This window comes from Monodelphis domestica, chromosome 1 (genome assembly GCF_027887165.1).
Source record: "Monodelphis domestica isolate mMonDom1 chromosome 1, mMonDom1.pri, whole genome shotgun sequence".
Taxonomy (NCBI): Eukaryota; Metazoa; Chordata; class Mammalia; order Didelphimorphia; family Didelphidae; genus Monodelphis; species Monodelphis domestica.
Genome location: NC_077227.1, coordinates 340,163,588 through 340,176,442, shown reverse-complemented (window position 1 = coordinate 340,176,442; position 12,855 = coordinate 340,163,588). Strand labels below are relative to the sequence as shown.

General features: G+C 50.0%; 2 protein-coding genes across 9 annotated transcripts; one reads left to right on the top strand and one right to left on the bottom strand.

The window, feature by feature from the left end:
• Positions 1 to 19: 19 nt before the first annotated feature.
• FCHSD1 (FCH and double SH3 domains 1) lies at positions 20 to 8,720 on the top strand. The gene is made up of 20 exons (XM_007473789.3): positions 20 to 344; positions 591 to 688; positions 1,589 to 1,634; positions 1,892 to 1,959; positions 2,425 to 2,560; positions 2,717 to 2,853; positions 3,384 to 3,447; positions 3,613 to 3,741; positions 3,902 to 4,024; positions 4,351 to 4,446; positions 5,158 to 5,283; positions 5,454 to 5,558; positions 5,760 to 5,924; positions 6,206 to 6,334; positions 6,447 to 6,530; positions 6,760 to 6,874; positions 6,969 to 7,189; positions 7,446 to 7,530; positions 8,083 to 8,138; positions 8,280 to 8,720. The coding sequence occupies exons 1-20, from the start codon at positions 324 to 326 to the stop codon at positions 8,343 to 8,345; spliced, it is 2,070 nt and encodes a 689-aa protein (XP_007473851.1). The 5' UTR covers positions 20 to 323; the 3' UTR covers positions 8,346 to 8,720.
• Positions 4,804 to 12,818, bottom strand: RELL2 (RELT like 2). 8 transcript variants are annotated; one of them, XR_001628045.2, is made up of 10 exons: positions 12,329 to 12,462; positions 11,939 to 12,137; positions 11,190 to 11,255; positions 11,040 to 11,106; positions 10,232 to 10,417; positions 9,531 to 9,906; positions 9,359 to 9,392; positions 8,065 to 8,162; positions 5,730 to 5,946; positions 4,804 to 4,978 (listed from the first exon to the last, which is right to left on the bottom strand). XR_001628045.2 is itself a non-coding variant. In XM_001377986.4 (8 exons), the coding sequence occupies exons 1-7, from the start codon at positions 12,356 to 12,358 to the stop codon at positions 9,360 to 9,362; spliced, it is 957 nt and encodes a 318-aa protein (XP_001378023.2). In that variant the 5' UTR covers positions 12,359 to 12,462; the 3' UTR covers positions 8,656 to 9,108; position 9,359. The 8 variants fall into 8 exon arrangements, 2 of the variants coding, with proteins under 2 accessions (XP_056677741.1, XP_001378023.2); XR_008917323.1 differs by having other exon boundaries at positions 5,730 to 8,162; XR_008917324.1 differs by lacking the exon at positions 8,065 to 8,162.
• Between the last annotated feature and the right edge of the window lie 37 nt (positions 12,819 to 12,855).

Sequence of the window (12,855 nt, the reverse complement as noted above, 5' to 3'; positions counted from 1 at the left end):
GTGGCCCAGCCGGAAATGGAACCCAGGCGTCCAGACTCCCTAGCATAGGTTCTCTCCACCGCCCCGCAGACGCCGCGTCGTCTCTGCGGCCCCTGAACTCCCCTCCTGGTTCACCCGCCAGGCTCCGCAGGGCTCCTCCCCGTCCTTCGCTTCCTCGTCCCCAACCATCCCAAATTGGCACAGTTGGGACCCGAGCTGGGGCTAGACAGGGGAAGAGGAGGTGGAAAGGGGGACCGGGGGCGGGGCTCGTCTGGAGGGGTGGGGCCTCCAGGAGTTCCGGAGTCAGAGTCTCGGCTTCGGCCCGGTCTGCAAACGGAGTGGAGATGCAGCCGCCGCCGCGAAAAGTGAGTACGCTCGGGGAGTTGGGGGCACAGCAGCCTCTCTGGTGGCCGGTGAGAAGGGATGCCAGGGCCTGGAGGTCAAGGACGAGAGAGGGAGCGAGAAAACGAATACAGCCCCGCCTCCTGGTCCCCGCCCCTCGATCCCCCCCTCCCCACGTGGGGTAAAGTTGGAGTGTGTCCAGAATTAGGGCTAAAGCCCCTATTGCTATCCCAGTGGAATAGATTTCCTCACTCACCCCTTCCTTATAGGTGAAGCCGGTCCAGGAGGTGAAGCTTCGCTTCCTGGAGCAGCTGAACATCTTACAGAGCCGGCAGCAGAGAGAGGCAGATCTGCTGGAGGACATCAGGTAGACTCTTTCCTCTAGAGATCCAAGGGAACCCTTAGCTAGGCCTGTTGGAGGGCATCAGCCACTGTCTCTAACACCTCAACCCGCACTGACCACCTGCCACACGCATAGATACACTCCCACCATTTTACACATGTAGCTTCAGACTTGGACATATGTTCTCAAAATTGGTTGCTATAACTTTCCAATGGACAGACATAACCCTCTCACAAACACTACCCAGACATAGAAACCCCCAACTTCAGACTGTGTTGTGATGGAGGGTGAGGAAGTGAATAGAGGAAGGGGATAGGATGTTATGAACTGTTCTACAGATCTGAGACATACTAAGAAAAGGATGTAGAAGGTGCAGTATCTATATAATAACTTCTCTACCTTAGCACACACTATAGCATATGGTCTCTTATAACATAGGTTCACATCCTGTAGTTAAAGATATCCCTATCACCTATAGCCCCACTCCTCAAAAAACCTCTCCTGGCCCCACTAATTGTCCTACACTGTGTACATGATTTCCTCTTCTTCTGCCAAGTATGTATAAATCCACCTTCCCAAATTCCCCTGATAATGCACATAGAAAAAGCTCTTCTTCCCTATTGGAAAAAGTCTGTTTTTTCACAAACCTCAGCCATCTCATGTGCCTCTACCATCTTGACAGAAACCAAAGTGTACTTCCCCAGCGTCCTGCCTATCTCAAACTCAGCCTCATTGGGGTTAGAGTCTAATTTTTTTGACAAGTGACAGTATAGACAACACTAAAGTTACTCCCCTATTCTATATATTCCAGTTCACCCAAATTCCCCAACTTTAACCTCTAGAGGCTGGACTGACTGGCTGCTGGCAGTAGGTGTTAGGAGGTGTAGGAAAGATTGAGAGGCTAATAAACTTTTATTTCCACAGATCTTACAGTAAACAACGAGCGGCCATTGAAAGGGAATATGGACAGGTAAGGAATAGTTTTTCCGAAGGGTAGCTCCTCATATCTCTGCCCTGAGCAGAGTACCCTGCTATCTATACCCCTTCAGATCTCATCCTCACCATATATATTTAGAACTCTTTTCAATTCTGTGCCTCTAGTACCTTTTCTTTCTCAGGCTCCCCAAGGAACTGTGAGCTGTGACTATCTCTCCCTAGGTGGTGGTGGTGGTGATGCCAGTTGGTTTTGTTATATGGGACTATATAAATGATGGGCTCTCCCCTCAGGCATTACAAAAATTGGCCGGGCCATTCCTGAAGAAAGAGGGACATCGGGGTTTGGAGACTGATGGCAGGTGGGCAACAGGGGAAGAAGTGGAAAACTTTGTCCCAGAACCCAGAGAAAGCTGGAAAATGTAGATACTAAGCAGCCCTTGGGAATAGGGGGGCAGAGTTGGGTCTGGTATAGATGGTTTCAGGTGAACCTGGGAAGCTGGGGCTGGGGCTGATGCTGTAGCTAAGGTAGGAAGGAGGCTGACCCGGCAAGGACATGACAGTGGGAATGGGGGTGGGGAGGCTGTCAAGTGATCCCTGTGGCTAAGCTAATGGGCAGATCGATTGATGGACTGATGGGTCTGTAGGGAATCAGGGGAGGGGACCGGGGAAAGAATGCATTTCGCTTATTGGGGGAAGGGGTAATACACATTAAAAACCTTGTTTCTCTAAGATTTTAAGGATCACAGAAATCTAATGTACCTTCCCAATCCAATTCTGACCTTGGTTGTGGTTATTGTTGTTGTTTTGGGGGGGCAATGTAACAGAACTGTGTTTAGTGCCTGGAGATGTCTGCTGGAGGGCACCATGGCGGGGGGCCAGGCCCGAGTTCTCTGTGCTGACCGATACCGAGACTTGGCAGGGGGCACAGGTCGAAGTGCCAAGGAGCAGCTGCTGAGGAAGGTATGGGAGTGGCTTTGGGAGGGTAACCTGAAAAGAGAGGACTATAAGGGGAGGAAGTCCTGGGAAAGGGGGGCATTTGATCTGAGGGAGGAGTAAGGTGGATGTGATGATACCCATGTATTTGGGAGGGTGCCCATGTCCTGGAGGTACCCCCAGGGTGCTGAGCAGTTGCAGCGGGCCCAAGCTGAAGTGCTGGAGTCTGTGAGGGAGCTGAGTCGGAGCCGGAAGCTCTATGGGCAGCGAGAGAGAGTGTGGAGCCTGGTTCAGGAAAAGGCTGCTGATGTCCAGGCCAGGTGGGGGCTTTGGGAAAATGGAGTCTTGGGAGGGAGCTTTGGAAGTCTGAGGGTGGGGGAAGCTCCAGAGCAGGGATAGCATGAGGCAGAAAGAGAAGTATGTGATGCAATGCAAGGTACTATGGATTTGGAGTCAGGAGACTTGGGTTAAAATGTGAGCTTTGGTGTTTGTTAGCTATGAGACCATGGGGGAGTTACTCAATCTTTGTAAACCTCATTTGCCACATCTGTAAAATCAGAATAATATTTTTTTCCTACCTCATGGGAGAGTGAGGGAAACATTGTAAACCTTGAAACCTTATAAAAATTAGATTTTTAAATCATTAAGTTGATTAATTAACTATATTATTAATATATGAGTATATTAATAATATGGCTAATTGATTAAGTTAATTAATTTAATTAAATTATTAATTTACCATAACATACCATAATATAACATGATGAATTTCTCCAGACTGAAGGTTTTTGCATTTTCCCTTTCCTTATTTGCTTTCCTTCTCTATGTGCCCTAAACCTAACTTCTTTAGGCTGAATCGAAGTGACCACGGCTTGTTTCATACTCGAACCAGCCTTCAGAAACTCAGCCTCAAGGTCAGATGTGGGGGAGGTGGGGTTCAGGGAAGATGTGGAATGGCTAGAACACATGGCTGGGAAGTAATAAACTAGTCTCTACATCTGGGCTAAGAAGAGGCTGTTGGCCATCTGGGGCTCTAGGGTCCCCTGTCCCATGCTTGCTTCTTCTTTTTGCCCCTTTAGCTCTCAGCCCAATCAGCCCAGTACTCCCAGCAACTGAGTGCTGCCCGGAATGAATACCTGCTTAGTTTGGCAAGCACCAATGCCCACCTTGGGCATTATTACCAAGAAGAGCTGCCTGCTCTGCTCAAGGTAAGCCAGACTCTGCAGTGTCCCCACCTTTGTCTCTCTTATGTATACCAATGCTGCTGCCTGATGGGGGCTATGAAATAAGGGACTCTCTTTCTCCTCCCTCAAGCTTAGGCATAAGGAGATAAAGGTCAAGGTTTTAGTGTCTTGGAATTTCCTCTAGGGCTTGGTTGGGGACCTATCTGAGCATCTGGGTGACCCTCTGGCCATGCTGAATCGCACTGAACTGGAAGCTGCACAACAGGAACTGGAACAAGCCCAGCGTGGGGGGCAGGTGATTGCTCAGGTCAGTGCCCTCCCCATCCTTACCTCAGCACCAAAAACCTGCCCTCCTACATAGGTAGACCCTCCCATTATCATAGAACCTCATCTTTTATACCCAACAGTCCTGTCTCAACAATATAGATCTCTACTTACCTCCCACTTAGATCTTCCCTTCTTGCTCCCAACAAATCCCCCAGAGTAGTCTCTCTCAACATGGATCTTTTCTATTTGATTTCATCATGGAAGGCCCTTCTCTCCATTTGTCCCCACCATGCATCTTTTTCCTTCCTCATTTTCTCTCCCCACAATGGTCCATGAGTACCTGTCCCCATTCTCCCTTGCTCTCAGGTAAGCTGGCAACAAGAGTTGCTGCACTTTCTCCAAGAGCCTGGAGTATTCTCCCCCACACCACTACAGCAGTTTCAGCCAATGGGAGCTGACCAGGTGAGATTCTCTTCCATTTCTTTTCCTCAGACCAGACTCAGGACAAATGTTTTTGTGTGTGGGGAGTATCTTCTATTAGTCTGAAACCAATCCAGATGCTGTGTGTCTAAGGAATGGAGTCTTTGAGGTCACTATCTTCTCCAAGTTTCAGGTCTCCTTACTAAGTGTATCATCACATTTCTCCCCAAAGTTATCCAGCTGGGCTTCTCTATCTGTAGATGTTTTACTTTGTATGCACACATTGGTGTCTGTGACCTTTCAATTCAATTCTACAAACATTTATTGAGTGCCTTCTAGATACAAGGCATTGTGTTAGGTGCTGGAGAAACAGTAGCAAAAATGAAATAGCCTCTGCCCTCAAGGAACTTCCATTCTCATGGAATGATAACGGATAATTTATTTGCAAAGTTCTTTTAGATTTGCACAGTTCTGTACCTACTTTATCATATTTTATTTTCCTAAGAACTCTGTGTAGTATTACATGTGGGTTTGTCCTTGTTCCTGCTGTGTCCTCATTTCTGAGCCTCTGCTCCTGGAAAGAGAGACCGAGAGACACACAGAGATAGAAACAGAGAGAGAAGAAAGAGAAAAAGACAGATACAGAGAGGAAAGACAGAGCCAGAGAGATGGAGAAGAGAGAATGGAAGATGATCAAGCTAGAGGAAATGGGGGCATTGTATCCCCCTCCTAACAATGCCTGCCCATGCCCAGGTGTATGTGCTGGAGCTGGAAGGAGGCTCAGGAGGCATTGCTGGAGAGAGTGGCCTGAAGAAGGAGGCTCAGCACTGGGCCAACAGAGCTGCACGGGATTACAAAGTTCAGAGTCATGGACAGAGAGTGAGTTGGGGAAAGTCTGGAATGGCATGGAAAGGAAAGAAGGGCCCAAAGTGGGGCCTTCTGTGGAGAAGGCAAATGATTTGTCAGGAGAATCATAGAATATCTCAAGCTAAAAATGGGATTTCAATCACGTGCACTCCCCACTCTTCTCTCCCTTCTTCCCAAACCAGGTGCTACAGCGATTAGAACTAAAAAGGCAGCAGGCCCCAGAACGGGAGGCCTCAGGAGTGGAGCTTCGACTTCAGGAAGTTAAAGAAAGCATTCGTCGTGCTCAGGTATGGGCCTAACTGACTAGTGCCAGGCTAAAGTGGGGCGGGGGTCTCCAAATCCCCTTGCTTCAGTGGTCCTGGCTATAAGAGTTGGGTTGGTTGGGACATGCTTTGCCAGTGAGGGAGGAGAGAGGGGAGGTAGAAAAACTAGAGAGTAGCCTCTTGCTCATCACCCACCCTCTTCTTCCTCCCTTGTCCATGTGCCAGGTAAGCCAGGTGAAGGGGGCTGCTCGGCTGGCCGTGCTGCAAGGGGCTGGGCTGGATATAGAGCAGTGGCTTCGGCCAGCCATGACTCAGGCCCAGGAAGAGCTGGAGCAGGAGAGGCGGCTCAGTGAGGCTCGGCTGTCCCAGAAAGGAGACCTTTCTCCCACGGTGAGACAAGACTTTCCCTCCCCTGTACACAAAAGAAAAGCCCATCTCCACTGATTCCTCTCCTCCCACCCATGAGGACCCTACCTTCCAGATTGAGGGTGTTCCCAAAGACTCCTTTCCCCATGGTAAAACTTGACCAACTTGGAGACAGACCCTGATCAGGAAACTGGTGCAGAGATTTGGGGTTGGGCAAGCACATCTTTGATGAATATCGAATGTAATTCTGGGTGTGGGAGCCTGTGATCAAGGAGCTGATACCCCTTTTTGTGTCTCCCTACCAGGCAGAGGATGCAGAACTGTCAGACTTTGAGGACTGTGAGGAGGGGGGGGAGCTGTTTCAAGAGCCAGCACCCCCAACCCTCCCCACTAGGTCCCTCCCTTGCCCAGCACATGTTGTCTTTGGCTATAAGGTGGGGGCATGGTGGGTAGGGCTAGGGAGAGCCCCAGGGTGGGGGAGTGAGGACCCCTTGAATGAGTGGGGAGGGAAGGATCCAGACCTGAGTCCATTCCTGTGGGGCTCAGGCTGGGCGGGAGGATGAGTTGACCATCACAGAGGGGGAGTGGCTGGAGGTCGTGGAAGATGGTGATGCAGACGAGTGGGTCAAGGTGTGTTGGGGCCCTAGGGAATGGGGGTGAAGGGGCTGAGGGCCCTGGGATCTGACTCTGAGATGGGATGGGGAGCATGGAGAATATTTCTAGATGGTCCCTAAGGAAACATGGAGCTGAGGGCCTGGAGGGATAGCAGTCCTGGGGGGATAAGAGTTTTGATCTAGTTGGATTTCTCCCTTCTCCATCACTTCCAATGCCTCCCCCACCCTTCTTCCACTGCGAGCAGGCTCGGAACCAGCATGGTGTGGTGGGCTATGTCCCAGAGCGGTACCTTGACTTCCCAGACCTTGTTCCTCAGGAGGGTCACCACAGTGACAACCCCCTTGAGGAGAATTCCACAGGTGAGGGGGCACATTAGGAAACCAGGGGTATTAAGGTGGGTATGTCTTGTCCCTTTTAGCCACTTCATAGTCTACCTGTTTCCATTTCTCGCAGTGTGCCTGGCCCGAGCCCTGTACAGCTACATAGGGCAGAGTGCTGAGGAGCTGAGCTTTCCAGAGGGGGCACTGATCAGGCTGCTGCCCCGTGCCCAGGGTGGTGTGGATGATGGCTTTTGGAGGGGAGAGTTTGGGGGCCAAGTTGGAGTTTTCCCTTCTCTATTGGTAGAGGAGTTGTTGGGCCCCCCAGGATCCATAGACTCCCCAGACCAAGAACAGGTGAGCTGACTTTCTACCTTAATAGGGTAATTGGTGCTCTTGGCCCACCAAAGGCTAGCTCAGGCTTAGAATATAGGCATCAGCATTTTCCCCCAGGGTAGAGGCATTTTATTACAACTTGTATTCGGGGTTTGAAGGGTTGGTATAGGATAGAGAAGTGGGGTGAAGATGAGAGGCAAGGTCTCCTTATCTTCCCCCAAGAGCTGACTTCCTCAGTAACTTTCTAGAGTCTTAAAGCTCTTGCCTTATCTCCCAGATGCTCCCATCCCCATCCCCGCCAAGCTTCTCTCCTCCAGCTCCCATCCCTGCTGCTGATAGGACTGCAGGAGCCCTGTCTGAGGGTGAGTTGGGGAACCTGGGATGGAACAGAGACAGAGGACTCATAGGGAAAGAATATTTTATACCATGTCAAATTTAGTATCTTCTGTTGGGCTTTTAAAGCCTTCTTTAATCTAGCCCTACCCCACTTTTCCCTCTTCTAATCCACAAATCTTCCAAAAGACAGTCTGCTGTAATAAAGCATTTTTAAAAATTGTTGCCAGTGTTGTATTCCCCACCCACCTCAAAATCACCACCTGGCATATCTTCTCCATGCTCTCCAGCCTAACTAAACCTTACCTCAAGACTTCTGTGATTTGAAATGATCTCTTTCTCACTCCTTTAAGTTTCTATGTCATCCATAGTCTATACTATGCTATTTAGTGTTTAATTATACATTTTCTTGCATACTTTTATTCCATCTGTTAATTTTGTTTCTCTAACTAGTTAGTTTTCTTAAGAACCTATTTTAGACTCCTGTGTCCTGATAGTTCCCAGCACAGGGAGATACAATAGTTATTTGAGGAATTATTGCTTTGGGCATCAAGTTTGCTGACCTCTGCTCTTTCTCCAAGACCACCCACTGGATTGCCTTGGCCCAGTAGATCCAGCAGCCCCTCGTCTCCGACCGGTAAGATCTCTTCCCTGGGGTAGGCTGTGTAGGAAGATGGTTCAGCCTGTTCTGTCCTAATGCTGTGTAACTTATGGGAGGATGGCTAAAGGAGGTTGGTTTTGGGGGTCTTAGCACTGATTGTTGGCATTTTTCTTGTAGCTTCGCCCACCCCCACCCCCACCCACCAAAATTCTGGAGCCTGAGAGATTGGAACCCCTCACCTGAACCCAGTGGAAAGTCCTAGCCTCCTTCTTAGTGATGCCTCCCAATTGTTGAGTGGCTGCCATCAGAGAGTGTGTGATGACCTTTCCCCAACCTTATCTCCCCTCCTAGAAGCCAAGTCTGGGGCAGGGCCCTAGGACACCTAGCTGGTATGGTTGGGTCAGGTTTTCTGTGTTTCAGGTTGCCTTCTTGAGGCTATGGCCACTTGTGACTTGCCCCACCTCGTCTCCCACCTCCCTCTCCCCTCCCCTGCCCCTGGTGGGTTGGGTGAGTGGGTAGGTGGGGTCAGAAATTGTGGGAACCAGTGTGCATATCCGCTGTAATAGTCTGAGCTGATTTATTGACAGTGCAATAAAGGGGCAAGGAGCCCAAGCCAGTGGCCAGTGCCTGAGCTTTTGTGTGCTGAGAGTGAGGCCTAATGGAGAATATTGCTTCAGGTGCCCATTTTGAGCATGGAGCCTGCTCCCAGATGCCACACTCAAGCAGATGGAGCAAGTTAATGGAGAAGGAGGGACCTTGGGGTGAATGTAGGGTCAACTTCTCCCCACCTTTGACTTGTCTTGGGCTGGGGATGTAATGATGGGAAGGGATTGAGATGCTGGGGACCACTCTGCATTCCCAGCCCGAGATAATAGAATCCCCAGGAAGAGAGGTTGTTCTGTTTCCTGGAGGGCAATGCTGTTTCGGAGTGGGAGGGGGCTTCATGCTTGCCCCTCTTCCCTGCCCAGCCAGCTACTGATCCTTGCAGTAGGGAGTGAAGATGATGCTTGGGGAAAAGGAGAGGGAAGGGGATAGTCTTCCTGCCACCTTTAGCCACCTTCTCCACCCCCAACTCACACTTTGCCTCTGGTTGCCCTTCCCTTTTAGTGCCCCTTGGGGCAGTGGTGCCCTTATCCCCTCCCTCCTTAAAATCAGCATCAGTAGCTGAAGTATTCATTTTACCTTGCAACTTAGGGAAGTGGAGGGGTGTCTCCCCTTCCCTGGAAGCAAATACATTTTAGGAGGGCCAGACTCACCTCATATCCTTCCTGAGCCACCTGGTGGTGACACCTGATATTTAAGAAGGAAAGAATGAAAGGGGTACCATAAGCTCTCTAACTTTACCTAGTCAGAAAATGGACCTACTAAATAAAGACAGTGGCTCTACCCATTCTGATTCCCATATACATACATATGACTGTTGCCTACCTGGAGATCTGAGGCATCCAGTTTGGCTGGCTGTCCATTAGTTTCCCTTCTGGATAATACTGGCCTTGTGTCCCTCTCTCTGGCTGCTGCCTCCAAGTCTTCCATGGTTCCAGAGGGCCTCTCAATTAGAGAAGGAGTTAAGCTCCTTTCTCTGACATTTCCATTCTGTATAGGGGGACTAGATAGAACGCCAGCCTCTGGTCCTGATGCTGGAAGTCTTTCTGTGGCAGGAGTCCCAGGTCCAATCTGCCCTTTCCCAGAACCCTGGCCTCCCCCTGGGTCCTGCCCACCACTGGAGCCCCAGCTTCTATCTGTGGGTGAGCCATCACGATGTTCATGCAGCCCAAATCTCTTCTCAATGTGTGTAACCCGGAACCTGGAGGGAGGGGGATATATTGTGTCTCAGGAATGTTAGAGCTTCTCTGAACCCTTTTCCCCTACTCCCAACACTACCTCCCCCCAGCCCCATTTTCTGTCATCTGATAGCTTCTGACAGTAAAGGTGAGTCTTGGAATTCAACTCCAATCCCCTAAGAGCACTCCCTTACTGGAAACCCTACTTTCCCTCTACCCTCCAGGCAGGAAGTTCTAAGGGAAACATGGATAAAGTTCCCTGCCAGTCCAACTGTCTTAAACAGATGTACCACCTGAATGGGAGACCCTGAACTCTGGTCTCTTTCTCTTTGGGTATGCCATCCATACCTGCCCACAGAGAAAACTGTGGTCTCCCCTGGCCTAGTACGGCCTTTTCCCTCTTTGGAGCGGCCCTGTCGGATGAGAGGTGGTCTCTTGTTTCGGCTACAGTGGATACAAGGGGCAGCTGAGCCCAGGTGAACTGTATGGTGGTGAGACGGAGTCCCATCTTGCAGGCTAGGAGCACCATCAAGGCTGGGGGAATACAGGAGAATCTTTTTCACCCATACATTTGTATTTCCCTTATCCTGCTGTCTTTGTACCTTTCATCAAAATTATGAAATTTGGGTTCCTGCCTTCCCTAATTCTCTTTTTAGTATGTCTGTATCCCTTTCCTGTCCTTCCATCTTGTTATCTGCCCTATTCTCCCATAAATCTCATCCACACTAAGAGGCTATTGACAATGTCCAAAGACATCACAAAAAATTAAGGGGGAGGGGGCAGTTAGATGCCTTGGTGGATAGCCAGGCTTGGATTCAGAAGGATTTGGGTTCAAATCTGACCCCAGACCCTTCCTGACTGTTACCATGGAAAAGTCACTTGACCCCCATTGCTTAGCCTTTCCTGATCTGCCTTGGAACTAATATTTAGTATTGATTCTAAGATGGAAAATAAAAGCTTAAAACAAAAGAATGAATGGAAGGATTCAAGCAATGACACTTGGATAGCAAATTATCTATCTGGGAGTAGTCTTCTAGGTGCCCCTCAAATGATGCCATTCAACTGACTAAGTAGTGGTTTTTGCAGGGGCTGGCAATTAGGGGGAAGGTGTTTTCCTGACCAGAATTTGGGGCAATTCTCCATAATTCCAGCTCACCTGGACAGCTGTACTGTTGCCTCACCTTCACTGTCCCCGAGCATCTCTTTCAAAGCCTCGGCATTGGCTGTGAAAGAGAATTGGCAAGAGGATGTCATGAATGTAGAGATGGGGCAGAAGGTTGAAGAGTAGACACCAATAAGCACTTACCTTCGTTTTGGATGATGCACTGCACAATCCTTTCCACTGTGTCCTCATTCATATCCTCATCATCCGCTGTGGAGGTGAGGAAATGTGTCAACTTTAGGGATAGGGCAATTGGGACCGACCCAATGTCATTGGCCTGAGGAATACCTTTGATCTTCAAGACCATCTTGTTTGACTCCCTAGCAGCTCTGGTGGCTCAAGATCAGTGACTATCATAGATTATAGCTTTGGAGTTGCAAGGTACCTGACAGGCCATAGAGTACAATCCCTTCATTTTATAGGTGGGGAAATTGAGTCACAGAGGTGAGGTGGGAAGTAGTTTGCCAAAGGTCAACAAGGATTCTGTTCTCTTTCTCCTGCCTCCTTTCTACTTTCCCAGGGATTCTGTTTTAGCCTACCCTACAATGAAATTATCAAAATAATTGACTGGGGCCCCAGAGTCACTGTGATTTTTACCTAATAGTTACTGAACTCACTGCACTGACCCCCAAATTAAATTGCAAAAACTGCTCCTGATTTATGTTCCTAAAATATGAGCACTGAGTTATGGGCAGCAGGGGAACAAAAAGGGGATGGGAATCCTCTGCTGCAAGATAAGCACTGGGGGATTCATACACCCACCAGGAGTAGGAGAGAAGACACCTGTATAAGGTACACTGAGTATTAGTGAGGTGTGCAGATGTGTGTGGGACATAAAAGAAATAAAAGATGATTTGTCCCTGGTGATGGGGCTGCCCTTCTTCCACACTCACGTGGCTGGAGCTGGGCATCTTCAGGCTCTGAGCCTCTTGATGTTCGACAGCGATAACCCTTCTTCTTGAGTACATGGCAGATCATGAACCCCACGAGGCCCATGAGAAAGAAGACCAGCACGAGAAGGAACAGCATGTACAGCCCATGTTGGGGCTCAGGTCCTGGTTGCAATTCCGACATATGGCCCTGGGGGGCGGCCTAGCCGGGGTCAGGGCCCCAAAGAGGGATGGGAGTCAGGGGGAGGGCAGTGAATTCCATGTTTGGACCCCTACCGGAAGTCCTCCCAGGATTCTCCAGAGACCAGTCCTCCAGTAAATCTAGAACCCTTTCCCCACTCAGCCCAGGCGCTGTCCAAGGAATAGGTGCTAGTCTGCCAGGCCCCAGGGTACCTGGTTTAGGGGTTGCAAGTTGTTTTCCATACTCCTAATCCAGCCTCCATCCCTCTTCCCTTTGATCTCTTCCTTTCCTTCCTTCTTTCTGCATTCACAAACCCTACTCGTTCCCCACCTTCATTCCTCTCAAGGGCACTGTCGCTTAAGACTGGACGGAGCTTTATGATGGCATCCTGGACATAGTCTGAGTCAGCGCTGGCCCCTCGCTTCCTCCGCAGCCCCAGGCCGGAGCACCCTGAAACCTTCCTTTCCTTCAATATCCCTCCGGTTCCATCCCACCACTCTCCAACTCCTGGCTCTAAAGACATCTTGGACTCCCTTCCCCTCTTTATTGCCCCCCTCCCCCAATTCCTCTGGCCCGGCTGACCTTGTGGCCTCTGCACGGTCCCCTGGGATGCGGTTGGTGTTTTCGGCTCTGGCTCCGGCAGCGTCCTAGTACCTCTCAGTCTGCCCTGGGAGCCCTCCCCAAGAGCATCCTCCTCCCCCCTTCTCCCCACCCCCCAGGCCACCTCACCCGCTCCGGC